The sequence below is a fragment of the Phyllostomus discolor genome, chromosome 5, assembly GCF_004126475.2.
Source record: "Phyllostomus discolor isolate MPI-MPIP mPhyDis1 chromosome 5, mPhyDis1.pri.v3, whole genome shotgun sequence".
In the NCBI taxonomy this organism is placed as follows: Eukaryota; Metazoa; Chordata; class Mammalia; order Chiroptera; family Phyllostomidae; genus Phyllostomus; species Phyllostomus discolor.
The window spans coordinates 26,330,322-26,350,540 of record NC_040907.2 but is presented as its reverse complement, the minus strand read 5'-3'; the positions used below and the strand labels follow the sequence as shown (position 1 = coordinate 26,350,540).

The window sequence follows — 20,219 nt, the reverse complement described above, 5'->3', positions numbered from 1 at the left end:
AGTCTCATTTTCCTTTCATGTTCTTTTTGTGACACCAAAACAAACAATGAAAAGCACTTCACTATAAATTTGATGCTCATTGCAGTGCCTCTGTTTACATGTTTTCAGAAAACATGGCATCTAAAAATATCTGAGCCTGAAACTTATGCTACAAGCAGAAAAGATAATTATAGCCCTACATTCTACGCAAAAACCTGACAATCCTAGATGTAAATTTTTTAGATGCTTTTTATCTAAATCAGGTGACGAAAACAACGGTCCAGTCAGGACATGTGCAACTGCCCATGAGTACATACACTCCAACTGCACAGTCCACGAAGTCCACCCGCAGAGACCTCTACCCCCAACACCTAGGTAATGGCCTCTGCCCCAGCCCACCTACCAGGCAGGCAAAGTAGAATAAGGAAAGACTGTTAAAAATGAATACATCCAAAATACTCACAGAAATTTAGGTTACTTTTATAATCTAAAAACCCACCATAATGAATGTTACAAAAATGTACAGGCCAAATGTAGATAAAGCAAGTAGAAAAATAAAGTCTACATAAAATATATCGTAAGAAATGTTTAGAGATTAATATATTGCTGGCCTGTGAATTGAAGCATCGCAGGTTCAATTTCCAGAGCACATGCCTAGGTTGTGGACCAGGTCCCCAGAAGGGGGTGCACAAGAGACAACCACACACTGATGTTCCTCCCCCCCTACTTTCTCTGTTCTCCCCCTCCCCTCTCCACTTTCTAAAAATAAAGTCTTTAAAAAAATTACAAAATAAATGGTTCTCTTAAAAAAAAAGAAATTAATATATTGCCAAGTTCCTAGATGACAGGAAATATCCCACATTGTTTTGATATATTATTTAATAAAGTACCACATTCACTAAATAAATGATGTTAGTGATCCTGAAATGTAATATTCTTATAAAATCAGAAATAACTATCCTTGGCAACTACCCTTTGCTTGACCAGTTGCAACTGATGACAGGTTAAATATTTGAGCTTCACTGTTGAGAAAACCCTCTAGAAACTTCTTGATTATGAGCCACAATCTGTCTCAGTTACTTTAATTAGACTTAGTTCTGCATTCTGCAGGAATCATAGGTAACGGACTGTCCCAAGAATTAGAACACAGCCAATGCGCTCAGGTCCTCTGGATATTCTTTGTATAACAAAATTATCAGACCCCACACTAGAAGAATTCTAGTAAATTAATGATTCTTTAAAATGTTCCGTTATGTATAAATATTTATTTTTGTCCTCTGCCCATTAAATTTGACAGGATCATGATTTTATAATTTCCACTATGTACCTAGCACAGTGCCTGGCACATACATGCTTCATAACTCTCTGTTGAATGCATGTGGCCCACAGGTTCTTTTTTTTTTTTTTTTATTTCAATCATTGTTCAAGTACAGTTTTCTCCCCCCTACTCCCGTTCCAGCCCCTCCACCCAACCCTCCCCCCATTACTCCCCACCCCTAGTTTTTGTCCATGTGTCCTCCAAATTTGTTCCTGTAATCCCTACCTATTCCCCCCTGAAATTCCCTCTACTCTCCCCTGTGGTCACTGTCAGTCTGTCCTCTATTTCAGTGTCTCTGGTTACATTTTGTTTGTTTCTTTGTTTTGTTATTTAGGTTCCTGTTAAAGGTGAGATCATATGGTATTTGTCTTTCACTGCCTGGCTTGTTTCACTTAGCATAATGCTTTCCAGCTCCATCCATGCTGTTGCAAAGGGTAGGAGCTCCTTCTTTCTTTCTGCTGCATAGAATTCCATTGTGTAAATGTACCACAGTTTTTTGATCCATTCATTTACTGATGGGCATCTAGGTTGCTTCCAGCACCTAGCTATTGTAAATTGTGCTGCTATGAACATCGGGGTGCAAAGGTTCTTTTGTATTGGTGTTTTAGTGTTCTTAGGATAGAGTCCCAGCAATGGAATTGCTGGGTCAAAAGGCAGATCCATTTTTAGTTTTCTGAGGAAGTTCCAAACTGCTTTCCATAATGGTTGTACCAGTCTGCAGTCCCACCAACAGTGCACTAGGGACCCCCTTTCTCCACATCCTCTCCAACACTTGTTGTTTGTTGCTTTGTTTATGATGGCCATTCTGACTGGTGTGAAGTGGTATCTCACTGTGGTTTTAATCTGCATCTCTCTGATGGCTAGCGATATTGAGCATCGCTTCATGTGTCTTTGGATTTTCTGTATGTCCTCCTTGGAGAAGTGTCTGTTCAAGTCCTTTGCCCATTTTTTAATTGGGTTACTTGTCTTCTTAGAGTGGAGTCGTGTAAGTTCTTTATATATTTTGGAGATTAAACCCTTGTCTGAGGTATCATTAGCAAATATGTTTTCCCATACAGTTGGTTCTCTTTTTATTTTGATACTATTTTCCCGAGCTGTGCAAAAGCTTTTAATTTTGATGAGGTCCCATTTGTTTATTCTTTCCTTTATGTCCCTTGCTCTAGGAGACAAGTCAGTAAAAAAGTTTATGCGTGAAATATCTGAGATTTTCCTACCTACGTTCTCTTCTAGGACTTTAATGGTGTCACGCTTTATATTTGGCCCACAGGTTTAAATACACATTTTATTTGATCTGCCCAGCACAGAAACTCTGTGCAGAGAGATACTCTGAAACTCAGTGCTCATAAAAACTAGTGTTTTGGGGCCTTGATCTCTAGTCACTTTTCTTTTGAAGAGAATTTGATTTTTGAGGAAGAGTGGGAAGGGACCATATAATTTATTTCTCTCCTGATTTTTAGTACAACTTTTTGCATACTGTACTTACACTAGAATCCTTGTGTGGCATTAGTTATCACACTCTCTGTATGCTCTGCCCCTACCCTCCCAATCCCAAGTCACCAACTCCAACATAAACTTGTTTTTAAGTAGAACATGAATATGATTCACAAAGCATGTAGGGTCCACCACTGAGCAGTATCAGGCAGTAATATCTTAACTGGTAGATGCAGAAAAGGAATGAATAACAAAAGCATGAATTGGTAGGAACTAGCAGTATCGCTACAACTTGACATGGATGGAAAACAAATTTAATGGAAGAAAAGATAATGAGTATGAAGGCAATTCTGAGGATATCAGTTCTGCAACTTCTTCACAGAAACAGATGGTAATTATACACCGTGACTACACATACTCCTCAGATCCCAGAAACACACCATGTACATAATCACACCCTTCTCTTTGTGGAGGTACCTTTCTTTCCTCCATCTTACTGCTGACCACGCGCCACTTCTGTTCCAGGAGTGCCACGCTCTGTTCTGTCTTTGAGCCGGACCCTGAATCATCACGGCTCAGAAGCATGAGCCTGCCCTTGTCCAGTAGCTGATTATAAGTCTCTTCCTTGGCTTTGAGTTGGGAATAGAGCTCCTGCAAGAAAAGGCAGGAAAAATATTAATAATCCCAATTTTGTGAAAGATACCCACACACAGATTTACAAGCACAGTTTGAAAAAGTCCAGGAAAGTCTTACACCTTGATTAAAAAAACCCTTTTGGATTCAGTTCAACTACTGAGTAACTATGGGACTGAAGCCCACCATTCTTGCTTAGTATTAAAATTATTTTGTCACCAATTGAATTATTTAAGGATCAGAGACTTGTGGGAACAGACCAGTACCCCATTTGTCTGGGACACGGCCAACTACTGTGGCAAGAACAGCCCTGCAAGCAACCTAAAATAGATCTCAACACTTTATTTCCTTTTCTTGAACAATGTACCTGGAAATTATGCCTTTAGTTTTCAGCCACTTTCTTGAAACACTATTAGTATCTACTGGGTTTCTCTAAATCCCACCAAAGTAGTCTTTTTCTTAAATACAACTATATCTGTGTTACGTATTTGTCTTGCTGATACTCTCACCAAGTTAATATTTTTGTGTCCACTGAGTTGATTAACTCAAAATTTGCCAGTTCACCAATGCATCTCTAGCGGATTCCCCCATCACTACTGCTGCCTGTGGTAGGGTATTAAAAGCATTATATATATGATATTTACATATATATACATTTATGTGTGTGTGTATATATATGTAGTATCAGCAATCCTCAAGGCTGCACTATGTTGTCAGTAAAAAGGCACTACTTTGGAGACTCCCAGATACATCTCTCTCTGTGAATTCAGAAAGGAGCTACTGAACACAGGATGCGCATGCTCAATTTCAGGAAATCTCTGTTACCATATGTGCGTCAAGCTGTTCCCTAGCAGTTTCAGGAAGTCCTCCTGTGGGCTTAGAGGCAGAAAGTTGGGTCTCCATTTTGGTCAGTTCCAAGAGGAAATCTTCAATTTCACTGTGGAAACCTTGCGCCTTTTCAGAAAAAGACACATTAGTAAGGTTAGTAGTCAATTCTAGCTTCAAAAGTAAACTTTCTAAATAACCACGTGAGGAATCTATCTTGAGGGAGGAATTTTGGGCTGCTCTTAGGCAGATCTGTTCTGTTGCTGGATTGGCATGGGGCCGACATATTTCCTTATTTTTAGAATCTAGCAGAATCTTTTAGACCTCACTGTAACATACAGTTGTGAGCACATAAAATAGTTTATTCTTGTAATATTACTTATTAATCATTGTATTTCTATACAAGCCACTATAAACCTACTTTTGCCCACCCCAGTATTATAAATGTCTCATATAACTAATGAATTAACTGACTGAGGTACTGTTGAATATGAATATGGAGGAATGTGGTTTGATCTAGGAAGTAACTGAATCTGTGAAGAGGTTTGTTATAGCAAACATCTACTAACTTTGAATAGTAAAAAAAAGACATTGGGTTACAAACTAGTCTCCCCCCCGCCAAAATAAAAAGCTGTTCTTGTCTTGGCTAATGTAGCTCAGTAGATTGAACTCTGGCCTGCAAATCAAAGGGTTGCCAGTTCAATTCCCAGTCAGGGTGCAGGCCCGGGTTGCAGGCCAGGTCCCCAGCAGGGGGTGCACGAGAAGCAACCACACATTGATGTTTCTCTCCCTCTCTTTCAAAGTTAAATAAATAAAATCTTGGGGGGGGGGGGGGGGGGTGGCAGAAAGCAGCTGTTTTTTTCCAGACAAGTTCCAGCACAGAAATGACCTTCCTCACAAGACACAAGGGGCTCTACCCTAAATTGCTTTTCTTGACTCAGACAGGCCTCCTTCTGAGTATGTGCACAGCTCCGCCCGCCTAACTTGGATGATGTACATACCTGCTGCAGTGTTGACTGAAGCTGCTGCTCCCTCTCCTCTGTTTTCTGTAACACTGACTCCCAGCATTGGTTCATAGTTTCCAAACGACTCCTTAAGCTGCTGGCATCGTCTCCAGCACTAGATTCAAGAAGTTCATTGCCAGCTTTGTTGACTGTTTCCACTGTGGCTTGATGAGCCAAAACATCATTTTTTAGAACCTAAAAAATGTTAATAACACTGTGTCACAGATAACATCAAACCTGGTTCTCTAAGGTTCATGTAACATTGAAAGGCTTCTGGTGGCAATATTTAGTCTGAAATCAACAGATTTAGAGATGAAAACCAAAAATACTTACATGGTGCTTTGCGAGCTCAACTTCAATGACTTTTGGATCTCCACTTATTGGTCTCTGAGCATTTAGCAACTCTTCAGTGTGAATCAGCCAACTCATTAGTTCTTCTAAGGCATGTTGGAACTGGCCAAGGGCCAAGAGAGCACCTTCTAGCTTATGCTACTCATAAAAACATATAAAGGGAAAGATTGTTAGGGAAAAAGAAAATAGTAGGTAGTAGTCCATTTATGTACTCCACCATTTTTGCCTTACCTGTCTGTGGGCAATTTTTTCACCCAGGTTCTCCCAGAGGTGTTTGAGTTCTGTCAATGGTTCTCGTATAATGTCTCTGTCTGTTTCATCAGTAGCTTTCTTTAACATCAGTTCGCCCTGGTGGTTAAGCTTCTCCATCTCAATTTGCTGTTGGTAAACTTCCACTTTGAACTCCTATCAAAGACATACTTAATGTTAACATTAAATCAAGTCTTTAAAAACTAAAAAGAAGCAATCCTTCTTTAAAAGACATTCCCAGATACAAACCTTCATTTCATTTAACTGATCTTTAACAGTGTTGAGGTCAGTGCCGACAGGGGGCATGGTGCAGAGTTTAATTACAGTGTTATCTAGCCAGTCAAACATAGCCTAAAACACAAACACAAATAAACAGTCAAAAACAAAGACTTGGGAGAGACAAATCAAAATGCCAAGTACTGTTTGTGTTTTTAGGTGGGGGGGAAGGAGGCAGAAGTAAGGAATAATGATCTTTATTCCAACGATATGAGGATTTAAGAACAAAGCAAACATTATCGGGATAGTGTCCAAAATGAACTGTGATCTAGAAAACCTAAATATGAATAAGAGTTACTATTTTTTCATGGCTGGCTAGCAAGCTCATGATGTGCTAAAGCTCCTGGGCCAAGATGTGCTTTAGGTTAACCAGGGTGTGGAACTGCTAGCAAGTAATGGCCTTAGTGAGGCCAGCTTCACTGTATAGTCACCATGAGAATAAAGATGAACACATGATAATGAAAAACATCAAGAAGAATAAAAATTCAGGTGTCAGTTTTCACATTGGAAGTGAGAAACTTTGGCTAGAAATATAGAAAGAGGTTACTGCCTCAGATTTGATAATGCTACAGTCCCATAAAGGTGATCACTCATACTGGATTTTGAATACGAATGACAACGCAGACCCTGTATGGCCACGGTGGTCATGGCACGGCTTACCTGAAGAGTGTCTTGATACTGCACAGCAGCCTGCATGGCTTCTTCTAGCTTTTCCAGCCTCTCTTTCCACGTTTTGTTTAAGTTCTCCCAGGCATTATTCATCTAGAGGAAAAGAGTCAATCAGATTCTTTAATTAATACCACTGTTCAGTCCACATCCACTAATATTTTGTCTAACTCATCCATTTCTCCACACCTCATCAATGCTCTTCTTCACTTCGGGCTTCTCAGTTTCTCCACAGGCAAAAATCAAATCTGCTCCAAGGATTCGAATAAACTCCAGTTCCTCATGCAGACCATCTGTCTCTTCCTTAATAGTCTACATGTAAATGAACAGAATATAAGCCAAAACAGAAGCAGAACAGAACTTTCCAAACTTTGCAAATGCAATTATATCCCCATCAATAGCAGATGCTGAACAGAGTCTGTCAATTTCACAAAAACCTTTCAGTGTTATTAGTATTTAACTTATCTAAATAGTGAAACCTCGGATTCTGGTTATTGTTCATATGTATGTGTACAAAAATATATATCAAATATATTTATGTATAATTATACATGCATATATATATAAACTACATAGAAAAATATGTATAAAACAGTCTGTGAAAGGCCAAATGAGTTTCAATAATTTACCAAAGGTTCATCCCTTCTGCCTCCAAGATTATAACCTGTAGCCAGAAGTCTACCACAGAGAAGTATATCAACAAGGAGACAATAATACAGCACAAGTCACAAATTTAAGAACTGAGAGCCTAGCATAATAGGAATGCTAGGCTATATAATCTTGAATAAAGTCAGTTTTCTGCTAGCTCCTAAAAAGGGCAAGGGTGGGGAGAGAGAGAGAATGGTGGAAATAAAAGAAATACATAAGAAATAGAATGTCAAACAAGCTTGGCTTACACTAAGTGGATAAAATGAGGGGAGAAATGTATTTAGTAAAAATAAAAACTAGGCTCCCCCAAAAGGCTAGAAAAAGTTAAGTCAATATAATAATTATCTTTGGATGACGAATCTAGATTTTTTTCCTACCTTCTATTTTTCTGCATTAAAGAGATGTACTCAAGAAACAAAATTATGGGTACTATAGCGAGGGCTACATTCAGAAATGAAAGCAAAACTGAATTTGCTAAGCATATTCTATTAATTTGAATTGTTAAGTTTAAAACTGATGAGAAAAGTAGTTTCGTGTGATGGAACTGTTTCTACATCACAGTTGGTGGAAGTTGTATAAATCTATAAGTGGTAAAACTTCCATTTATAACTAAGAAAGAAATCTGCTATAGTGAGATTTTTTTTTTCAAGTGCAAAATATCCTCTTAGAGTTAAAAACAAACACAAACAACTTGTAAGAAACTTGGCCTGGCTAAGCAGTTAGCACAACACATTAGAAAAAGTAGTTTCTGAGATAGCAAAAACATGAGAAGGAATTTTGTTTTCTCTTACCTCAGCAGCTTCAACCTGTTGTTTGATGATGGACGGGTCAATGCCTGGGCTTTCTAAGTCATGGACAATGTCCTGGGTGTCTTTGATGGTGGTAAGGAGAGCTGCCATATCATACCAAAACTTCTCTGCTAGTTCAAGGACATCAAGGAACTTAATTTCTCGCTCTTCAGCCCGAGCTTTGATGTCCTCCCAGAAGAATACCATTTGATCCAATTTGTCCTGGATTTCTGAAGGGGTAAAGAAGAGATATGAACGGGACTTCTCTAAGTACTTGAAATCAGCCTCATCAGAAAATACCATCTAATTCTGACATTTTCACTGAAATTGTATTTTAAAAAGTTAAAAGAATTTTTAATATTCTTTTTAAGAATATTTCTTTGCCTGTGTAATTTTAATATATTAAAGATCATGAAAACTTAGCTTTATTGGAGAAAAATATCCTCTTAAATTTTAGCCTTCTGTCAGCAAAATGATAAGTCCAATAGTTGTGCATCTATTTGACATAATAAACTGAACTGAACTTTTCAAAAAAAAAAAGCTAAGATACATATATCTTTATTTTTATTTTTTTAATTGTTGTGCAAGTACAGTTTTCTGTCCTTTACCCCCATCCCAGCACACCCACCCCAGCCCTCCTCGCCTCCCTCCCGAAGATACATACATCTTAGCGCTATTGTTATTTCTACATTTACATTTCCCACATAAAGAGATCACAGGGGTAATCTGGGAATGAGTTACCATCTAATATAAAGGTGCTGCTTAGATAAAAAACCCCTAACTTATAAAGGGACTGAGATGAAAGCTCTATTTCCAGTGTTCTGTGTTGAACTTGCTGCTTCCCATGGAAAGTGTTATAAAAGGTAGTTATGTTCCACACACTATTGATACTGCAGTTCACTCATATTAGGGGTTAAAGGAGCATTTGTTTCCTGGCCTGGGAATCTAACTACCAATTGTAACCTTGTTTCAATAGAGAGATGTGTCCTGAATTCTAAATGACTTCCAAATGACTTTCTGGAATACTCATTACTTGGGGACCGCCTTCACATTCAATGCAGTACATCTGGTGGGATGCTGGAAGTAACCACAGACTAGAATTTTTTCTATTGGTTCTCTTCAAAAACAATTAGATTCATCAAGCACCTTTTGCAGCCAGGTCTTTGTCAGCTCCCTGAGATCTCCCAATGAGCTCCTCTCCACGGCGCTTTAGGGCCTCAAAGGAAGGCTGAAGTTTTTCTAGCTCCATGGTGGCACTCTTATTGTCACTAATGCACTCTCTGATCTTGTCGACTTCAGCAGGAATCAGTGGTGGCATACGCAGACGAGAGGAGAGATTCTCCAGAGTCTCCAACATGGGTTCAATTTTATCATGGAACTAAATAAATGTCAGACCATTAGCTATCACAGCAATATTGCATCACACTTCTGGGGGAAATGTTGGAGAATAAGGCTAAGGTATAAATCCACTACTCTTTAGGATAATCTGCACATAGCCTATCCTGATGGCTGTTGGGTTAGGCTAAGGAACTGTTTTGGGTGTAGCACACCAGAACTGGCCCATCAGAAGAAAATAAATACTTATTTTAAGAACCAAGAAAATATTAATATACCAGAAATGTGACGAGAAAGGGACAACACTATGAAACTGGTAACAGAGTCACTGTGTCAACATCTCAGATGACAGTTGCATGCAACAGATCAGACCAACAAGTTAGATGCCCTCCACCAACTATGTAAATGGATGGGGAACTCAGTATGCTAAATGACTTGGAGTTCAAAATTATCATAGCATGCAAATTTAATAACCACTGTATGTAACAGAGAGGAAAATGCTGGCATGATGAAAGGTAATTAAGGAAGGCCAAATCTAACCTTATTCTGAAAGAGCAATTACCTGTCCACTTTTCTGGTACTTGAAGTAACATGACTATAATTGTAAAATTTCACTTACAATCTGAAGCAGAGAGAGGAGAACCAGGAGCCAAACAAGTAAGCTTGCCCCTTCTAAAAAAAGCTATCTAAAAGCAACTCTGGATTAATTAGAATTTTAAGTGTCCTACAAGAAACACATGGTGGGATTTCCTTAATAAATAAAATCACTTCCCATCACTCCCTCACTTCTAGGTTCCACCCCAAAAGAAACTGGCATAATAAACTACACTGATAAAACTCCTTTCACTGAAGTAAAGGGAAATTTTCTGACAGGTAATCCTCAATTCTCAGCTTCATAAGAATACCCTAGTCCCAGTGGGGGTGGGAACCTTACCTCTGCAATCTGTAATGGTGGGCGCGGTCAACACAACAATGAAATGTGACGATGTGGGGAAGACAGGAGCAGGCGGCAACAACACAAAGTAACACATTCCACAATGTGAGTGAGAGATGGGACGGAAGGTGGGAGGAAAACTTGAGTAAGTACAAGTATTAACCAAGAATACTGACTAAACATAGGAATAAAATACCCAGACATGACAAAAGTACACTAACAGTAATATATTAGTTCATAAGTATGTAGATACATGCTTTAAACTCCACTGCTGGTGGATTATTTCTCTTTGGCTCTTAACTTCTCTCTCTCCAAGCATCTTTCTTTGAACTAGGAGCTAGCTGGTGGCGTTCTGAGTAAGAGGTCTAGTGTGCTGTCTTCTAAGTCTCAAAAGTAACAGGTCCAGTAGGAATCTGACTTTTCTTTAGGTATTTCTTGCTTCAAGGTGAATTTATCCAGAACTATCCCTTCTAAAGGATCATTGCAATATAGTTTTCAAGGGAACTATTGACAGACAGTATGTACCAACTAAGACACATTTCACCCTCCTTATGGTGCCAGCATACCCATGATCCTGGCAATAAAAATGCAAATTAGCAAAGGTTCCTAGTCTCTGATAATGAATCATCAGCACACTGGTCTAGACAGTCCTGAGCAGGGAGGTGTATCGGCTACAGAAACTCCTTGCTTAGACTAAGGGACAGTTGAAGGCTGTAGGAGTTTAAGACACCCACGTACCTGAGCAGACTGGGAAACAGCCTCGTCCAGAGCCAGGGCCCGCTGGCGCACCTCCTCTTTAATTTGGGCATACATGTTTTCTGCTTTCTGGTATTTTTCTTCCACCATTTCACCCTCTTCAGGGTTTAACTCCTTTAGTTGAGGGCCTATCTTTAGCAGTTTATCAATATGAGGTTTGTGTTCAGCAATGGATTCCCTTAGTTGCTATATAAAAAAATATGGATTAAAATAAGTATTTTGTATCAGTTTACCTGATTAAATACTTTGATCAAAGATCATACCAACTCTGAAACAAATGAACTGAATTACTAAATACCAGTAAGTCCCAGAATTTCATCATTTATGGAGAGGAAATAAAAACACCTAACTCTTGGGCTCTAACACTACCTGATTCTCTTAAGTATGAAAAGCCAATTCAAATATCCCCTCATCCAGGAAGCCCAGGCCACATCCTCTATCTTACCCTCCAATTCATATTTATCCCACCATCTCCTATACTCATAAATGCTTCAATGTACCAATTGTAATCTTCATGGTTCAATATCTATTTTCCTGCCAGACTGAGAGACACTAAGCAGAACAAGCTACAAATAGCAACCTTTCTTCTGGTAACCCAACCAGTCCCTCATTTTACTGCTGGCTACTTCAGGTTTCCATCCTTCCACTTACAGGAATACAGAGATAGGAATAAGTAAAAGCCATAAACCAAATAAAATAAACATTAAAAAGTATCTTTTTAAAGTGGCCATAGCACTTGTTGACACATCTAACCCTAACCCTTTCATCTTACCTACAATGCAACAAATGCTCTCTGCCGTTCCTTCCTGGTTCTCACTCCAGGAGGGGTCTAACCAAATGAAAAGAGCCACCCAACCACACCCAAGTCTGACAACACCCCACTGTCACTGGGAAGATGTTAAATTCCCTTCATAGTTGCTTAGTTCTTTGTTTACTTCTGAAATACCCAAGCTCCTGGTATCTCCATAAACACACTCTTTACTTGAGTCATACTAAAGGACAAAATAATTCAGATATCTATTTTTATTGTGCAAAGAAATTCTAACTGATTAAGAATTCCATAATATAGAACCTGAATAAATTGTGGAGCCCATGTTTAGTTCTGTAATTAAATAAAACCTGGCATGCTCCTTACCCTCATTTCCTCTTGCTGTTGCCTGAGCTGCTCATGATCAATGGCTGGAGGAGGTAACTGTGCTATCAGTGCCCGAGTTTCCTCAATCCAGGGGCTGAGCTCTTCGTAAGTCTCCCAAAACTGGTTCACCAAAACCTGTGCCCGCTCTAGGCGGGCATAACGCTCCGAATTGAGCAGACTAATGGCTTCGTATTGCTGTATTAGAGACTCTGTCTTTTCCTATGAACAATAAAAAGAGTAGGTCTATATATGTTAAGTCTAAAGGAATAAATACTAAAATGTTTAAAAAATATGAACTAACCTATTAAGACTGCAAGTGATTTTTATTTTCTTTATCCTTACTGGAATTTAAAATTTTTCCTATCACACATGTATTATTTGTATAATTTTTTAAACATGAAAGTTGTTTCAAATACAGTAAAACATCGTAAGCACAACACAGCAAAATCAAACTTTCAGTGAATAACCTTTTACAACTTTGGATATAACATTATTATAACAATCAGTTATAAGACTGTTTAAGACTGAACACCTCAGGGGCTATGATGGCGTTTCCCCATCAAGTTTCGCTTGTCTTTTTTTCCTCTGATAAAAAAGTCTCCATGAACAGTATGGAGGGTCCTCAAAAAATTAAAAGATAGAACTGTCTTATGACCCAGCAATGACACTCCTGTGGATTTATCTGAAGAAACCCAAAACACTAATTTGAAAGTATATATGTACCCCTATGTTCACTGTAACATTATGTACAATAGCCAAGATATGGAAGCAGCCCAAGTGCCCACCAATCAATGAGTGGATAAAAAAAAGCTGTCAAACATATATACAATGGAATATTAGTCATAAAAAGGAACAAAATCTTACCATTTGCAACAGCATGGATGGACCTAGAGGGTATCATGCTAAGTGAAATAAGTCAGTCAGAGAAAGACAAACACCAAGTGGTTTCACTTATATGTGCAATCTAGAGAACAATATAAATAAGCAAACAATGTAGAAACAGACTCACAGATTCAGAAAATAGACTGATGGCTGTCAGAGGGGAGGGCGTTTGGGGGACTAGATGAAAAAGGTGAAAGGATTGAGAAGCACAGATTGTTTGTTACAAAATAGTTATGGGAATATAAAATATGCATAGAAAATACATAATACTGCAATAACTATGTATGGTGTCAGGTGGGTTCTGAAAATACTGAGGGGAAAGTATATGATTATCTAACCACTATACTGTACACCTGAAACAAAATAATATTGAATGTAAAAAGTAATGGGAAAAAAAGTCTCTGTTAACCTGGCATTTATGCTCTATATGTTTAGGATGAGTAGTGCAAGTCAACTTAGAAATATTTCTAAGAAAATAATGGTTACCTGTACACTTTACCTGAAAAACAAAACTAGTGTATACACTGACTCTTGGCCAAGCTTTTAGAAATGGATATAATCTTTTAGAAGGACCTGAAGAAAAAATGAATATCTGCATATGATTCTGAAAAAATCTATATAGCTTGAAAGATAACAGCAAAGTCACTCATTCTGGACTGAAGATAAGTGGAAATTTCTGTTTAAAGAAGATGGGTTTGCAATACACTTCACATTATATATACAGTGTGGCTGTTTAGACACTTGTGAACACAGGGTTAGAAGTCTGAATTCCCCAGAACATCCAGCAGTCTTTAATACCATTATTATTAATGGAGGAAAGAAAACTATAACTTCAACTCCTTAAACTGTAACCTCACAGCTGTACTTCTAATTCACCGTAATCAAGACAAGAATAATATGGTGAATAATAAATGCAATTCACCTGTAATACAGCCTTTTGCTCCTCTCCACATGTGCCAAAGATTTCACCCCGATGACTGAAGAGTTCATCCATTGAATCTTTGTGTCGAATGATATCAATGGAGAAAGCCTTTGAGGAAAGTAAACTACAGTTAAGTCAAGAAATAAAAGGATCCTAAGCCTGTGTCAGTGAAAAGTCAGACAAGCCTATGAAAAATTCTTTGCTTTAATAAAATAAAGCCACATCAAAACTTGTTATCGAGTTTGACACTTTGCCTATTCACACATCTGCAACATTAATCTTTAAATAGATTACAAAAAATATCTTCCCTCATGAAAATCATCAGAAAATTATTACCCTTTCTTGGACTAATGAGCCTATTTCTTCCCTTTTCACAAAGCAAGAAAGCTCTTCCTCATCCTAACCAACAATAAAATGAGTCTCTATCCACCACCATGACCTAACATCATTCCGTCTGACTTGGAGTAGCAGTCAGAAACTCTCTCCTTGTCACTCTAAGCTGAGGTGATTATACTAGCTCAGGACACAGTGGACACACCAGTGTTACACTTACCTTCTGTACTTGCAGCTGAGCTGTGGTCTGGTCCTGTTCCAGGCGAATTGGACCCAGGGCCATCAGTTTCCGTTTTGTTTCAGCAACCCAAGCCAGTTCTGCATCAGCAGCTTGCTCATACTAACAGACATCGGAAAAAAGCGAACACATTATATATAGCCAGGGTCTTCCTTCTTAGAATTCATATAAAAATGCAGACAATTTAGAATTGCTTATATGTCAACAAATATGAGTTGATCCTATTTCATCTTCTTTAGAAAGAAGTTACAGAATCCAGTTAGTGGTCCTACACATACAAACAACAATGGAAACTGATGCTCTTAAAGAAATACACTTCTAATCTGTTTTAATAAGGCCGTGCTCTTTCTGCCAGTCCTTCTTTCTACCCATACACTGAACATTAGTTTTAGTCATGTTTAAATATAAACATGGCAGCAGACAGCTAAGTCAAGTTAACTTTGAAGTACTCACTCAGCTGAAGAAGCATAAGACCAAAGAAGATTTAACAGTTATAAAGTAACAGAAAAACTAAGAACAAGTTCTATATGACTGTTGTTTGATCAGGGTCCTTCAATCTTTTATCTTTCCTCTTCAACTATATAAACCTAAACTAGTATTTACAGAGAAAAGAAAACTCCTAAGCGCGATAAACTTTATACTCAATTATCCGGCCAAGATTAGAGATATCAATAAAGACATACTGGAATGCACTTGGAGTCAGAGCAAACTTCTGTGTGGTTCATAAAGCATTTATCACTATGAACTCAAGGAGTCATGTTATATTATTTTTTTATACCATGGCACATTAATAGGGGCATATCCCACTACAAAGAAAAGCAAAAACCTTTTCTCAAGAAAGCTGGAAGGAAAAAACATGGAGGGAAATATGACACCTGTGTTTACTGGGAGGGTTCTATTTTGGATGGCTCTGCTATTTTGGTTGGCATATTTGGTAGTAATTATAGTTCTTGGTCTCTTCCCCTCTTCCACCTAATGCTAAAATGGTTGACTATGTCAAACTAAGATTGTGATAAGCATTTGGACCTTTTGGGTCTAAATATTATCTACTCTCATCACCACCTGCCTCTTAGCAGGGCATTAGTTAAAGAGAGGGCTCACTGACACATCCCCAGGTTCTCTGCTCAAAGGGGTCAAGTACTTTGGGTCAAACCAAAGCCATTCTCATATACCTTTAACCAATCACTTCTTGTCATTGAAATAATTTGTTGCATTGGATTTACCTTGATCTTGTTTTTCCTATTCCTGAGCCTATTATTTATGGGGATCATAGTTTTTTCTCTCGCATACACATCTCCACTGCCAAAAATATTAATGCAGAGGTGTTCATAAACATTACCTGTTGTGACCTCTGAATAGCAGCATCAATTTCATCCACCCTTTGTCCAACAGTGTCGCTGACAAGCTTGTACTGCTCATTGGCATCAGACACGAGTTTATCCAGCCCTTCTCTGGCTCTCCAGGGCACCAGCTCTAAGAGAGCACGGCTCACCTCATTCACTGTGTCCAACACCAGCCTGTGCTCCATGACCTCCTTCTTTAATTCCTAAGGAAGAAAAAAAAGTTTTCAGGCCAGACCCTGCTAAATTAAGCACATCAGCAGCTACAGTGGCTGGAAAGTGGTATCTCTGCCACACATCCCAGCAGGGCTTTGACCTCCTTCCTCTACTTATTTTTTTCTTGCCTTAGATTTAAAAAAAAAAAAATCATTCCAAGCTTGACTTTAGCTTAGCTACTGTTTAGAACTGTCTGCAAATATTTTTGAAAGATTTTATTTATTTTTAGAGAGAGGGGAAGGGAGGGAGAAAGAAAAGGAGCAAAACATCAATGTGCAAGAGAAACATTGATCAGCTGCCTCTTGAATGCCTCCAACTGGGGGACCTGGCTGGCAACCCAGGCATGTGCCCTGACCGAAAATTGAATGGATGACCTTTTGGTTTGTAGGACAACGCCCAACCCACTGAGCCACACCAGTCAGGGCTGTGAGACTTCTTGAGCCAGAGACTGTCTCTGTGTAAAATAAATAGTGCTTCTTTTTTCTCCTTACTTCAACAGAAATGATAAACAGTGCTTTATCCTTAGGCATTTAACTCAGTGAGTACCTACTTCTATGCATCCAGAACTGTACTAGATCCTGCAGGAGAGTCAAGTACTATTAACATGAAGTACTCTTTAGAGAATGAATCACAAAAGCAAATTCTAAAATGTTATACAAAGTTCCTAGGGATTTGAGACTCAATCTTTTTTCTTTTTTAGACCATAACAAGTGGTTTTATATTGGTCTGTCTTTATGTCCAATCTTACTGTCCATGGTAAACAAGAAAGGGGGCAGGCAGAAATTTTTGGTTTCAATTTAAGGTAGAGAGATAGTGATGAAACTTAAGAATTTAAACTTAAGAATTCTAAGAGGAAAACTTTTTTCCTTCTACAGTATGAAATGACAGCTTACCTTCTGTCTTTGCTGAAACTGGGGTATTTGTTCCCCTGCGGGAGACTGTCCTCCACTGGCTGCCAGCTCCTCCTCCACCTCCCTCAGCCACCCGGTCAGTTCCTCATAAGTAGACTGGAACTTGGTGGCCAGCTGCCGGGCTTGCTCTAAAGTTCGGAGAGCCTTGGAGCTAGTGACTGTGATGTCTGCATAGCGAGTCTTTATTCCATCCAGTTTCTCTTGGATAAGCAAAACCTCTTCACCTATGGGAGACCGCTCACAATTATTCACATTTAAGAGAACATGGGGGAGTCCCCTTTTGGGAACAAATTAGTTCCTTAATCCCCCCTTTCTTCAAATCAAAGCTTACATTTCATAGATGCTCTCACCCTAGGATAGTAATTTTACCTAGCATCCCATGCTGAGGGAGGAGGGAAATAAACCTTTTAATCAATAAAAGAAGTTACTTCTCAGATTATTAAGATCTGAGTTCAACGACAGGTGTTCTAGATGTTCCCAGGACCTTTCAGTGAATGCTGGCTTTCAACATATTGGAGGGTAGGGGGAGTCACCATCGATAACCAGATGTGAGACAACACAGTCTTAGTTTCTTTCTTTCCTTTTTTTTTTTTTAAGATTTTATTTATTTATTTTTAGAGCGAGAAGGGAGGGAGATAGAGAGAGAGAAACATCAATGTGCTGTTGCTGGGGGTTATAGCCTGCAACCCAGGCATATACCCTGGCTGGGAATCGAACCTGCGACACTTTGGTTCGCAGCCCGCACTCAATCCACTGAGCTACGCCAGCCAGGGCTAACACAGTCTTAGTTTCAAAAGGTTTAGCAGGAAATAGGACCTAGGCTGTTGGTGGGGGAGTGGGTGGCAGGGAGGCATGGTAACATAATCAGTGAATACTAGGCTTCTGTAACCAAAGAGAAGTGGCTAATGTAGGGTGCTTATTTCCTTGGATATGTGATTGTCTATGCATGTATAGAAGTGCTAAGAGATGCACTTTTCAAAGTACCTGTGGTTTGTTTTAGAAGAGCCTGACCGTTTTTAATAGCTTGATCTACATTCTTCTTTCTATTAACAATTTCTTCATTTAAAGCCTGAAAGAAAAGAATACTATTAATCCTAAAACTATGGCAAGACAAGGGGAAAGAAATGAGACCTTTAAGCGATGAAATTTAAAGGAGATGAATAGCAGTTCAGTTTAAACATCAGATATTTGAGTCCTTCATTATCTCTTTGGTTACATCTTTAATTACTCAAAATAATTAAATGAGATACTCACAGACAAACTTCCCTTTGCATTGGATGAGAAGTTTTAGGATTAAATACATTTTGCCAATTTACTGGTACTAAACCTGAACCCCAGAAAGGCAGAATAGAATTCGGCAAAAATACTATGTCCAAAACAAAGAAGACAGAAATTTCAAAAGAAGAAAGTCAGCACGAAACAAGCAGATTTAAATCCTGGTTAAAAACTCTCAATACTGGAAATCAATGAAGTAGAAGAAAGTCAGATTACCAAAAATGACAACAAAAACTACCCTGCTTTGCCTGTTTTTACCATCCAAAAAGAAATCTCATAAAATAAAATTTAACGAATTTCATTTGATGAAATGAAAATGCAAATTATTCTAAGATGATGTAGAACCCCTGGAATGTGAGCATATACGTTCTAGAAATATGTAAACAGTTATAGGTATATGATCAAACCCTGGGAACTATTTAGGCAACCTGGTTTTATGAAAGCTTCTGTTCAGATGGAAACTGAGTGATGTATTACTTAGTAATGTAAAACCTGAGTTGGAATTGAGATGGCCCCTCACTACACTCTGGATCATCTTTGATTCAGTGTGTTAAGTACAAGCATTTCCAAGGACTCATCAGAAAATCGATTAGTTCTCAGCAATAAGTCTGTAAGTACGCACCTATGTATAAAGTTGAAATGTTAGGAATAAAAAAGAAATGAAGAGAGAAATGTGAACAAAATTACAAAATATAACCAGTAAGAATGGAAAACATGAATACCAGGTGGTCAGCATGCTGTTTCTGCAGGACATCCTGTCTGTAATCCTTTACGAACACTGAACTGAGCTTGTCCTCAACCTCAGCCAGCCAGTTGAGCACCTCCACCTCATCCTCCCCGAACAGTCTAGCATTAAACAGTGCTTGTTCAAGCAGGGCTGCTTTCCGACAGCACCGGTCTTGAATCTCACTGTATCGGGCCTGCAATGAGTCTAGCTTTTCTGAGAGCACACCCTGTTCTGCAGAGCACGTCAGGGAGGAGAGGGACTGCCCAATTTTGACTGCCTGGTGCACATCTGCTGCATGGCTTTCTATTTCCTCCTCCAGGGCCTGGAAATCCAGATGGAAAAAATGAATAACAGAAACAAAATAAATGAAAAGTAAACATGAAACAATGAATAACAAGTGATGTAATAAATTAAATAATAATGCAAAAAGTTTACCTATAAAGGGCAAAAAGAACACAAGTATTTTTCTGATGGTAGTCTATTTATTAGTCGATATTTATCAAAGATGAGACTACTCTAGTTAATAATTTGAGCATGCTTTAAACTTTAACCCCCACCGCCCCTTAACACATCTTCTAGCATGTTGCAGGCAATTTTCTAATTTCCAGGATTTCAGATCCCAGTTCTTTGCTTTCATTTATTGCAACTACTTCCTACCTTGTGCCGAATGATCTGCTGCTGTATTTTAGCAGTCTGAGTGCCAACAGGTTCTGAGTTAGCAAGCTTTTTCTCTGTGACAGATAAGAAGTCAGAAATAGGCTCAGCTGTCTCATGGAATTGTTTGGCCAGAACCAGGATATCTTCCAGCTGTTTTTGCCTACACAAATATACAAAAAAAGCTGTTAAGGCAAAAAGTCACATTAAGACAGATAACAGCCCTGGATGGTGTGGCTCAGTGAACTGAGTGCCAGCCTGTGAACCAAAGAGTTGCTGGTTCGATTCCCATCCTAGGGCACATGCCTGGGTTGCAGGCCAGGTCCCCACCAAGGGGTGTGGGAGAGGCAACCACACATTGGTGTTTCTCCTTCCCTTCCCCTCTCAAAAAAT

The 20,219-nt window shown here is 38.8% G+C and overlaps 1 protein-coding gene across 1 annotated transcript in view; it reads right to left on the bottom strand.

Moving 5' to 3' along the window:
• MACF1 (microtubule actin crosslinking factor 1) overlaps positions 1-20,219 on the bottom strand; it is a 325,706-nt gene that overhangs the window by 28,134 nt on the left and 277,353 nt on the right. The window contains 20 exon segments of the mRNA XM_036027482.1: positions 3,206-3,379; positions 4,187-4,315; positions 5,188-5,385; positions 5,524-5,679; positions 5,773-5,946; positions 6,040-6,141; positions 6,727-6,828; positions 6,922-7,044; positions 8,172-8,398; positions 9,315-9,546; positions 10,438-10,446; positions 11,176-11,379; positions 12,329-12,547; positions 14,133-14,240; positions 14,686-14,805; positions 16,043-16,249; positions 17,153-17,394; positions 18,155-18,239; positions 19,168-19,494; positions 19,830-19,989. Coding sequence (XP_035883375.1) covers positions 3,206-3,379; positions 4,187-4,315; positions 5,188-5,385; positions 5,524-5,679; positions 5,773-5,946; positions 6,040-6,141; positions 6,727-6,828; positions 6,922-7,044; positions 8,172-8,398; positions 9,315-9,546; positions 10,438-10,446; positions 11,176-11,379; positions 12,329-12,547; positions 14,133-14,240; positions 14,686-14,805; positions 16,043-16,249; positions 17,153-17,394; positions 18,155-18,239; positions 19,168-19,494; positions 19,830-19,989 — 3,298 coding nt within the window.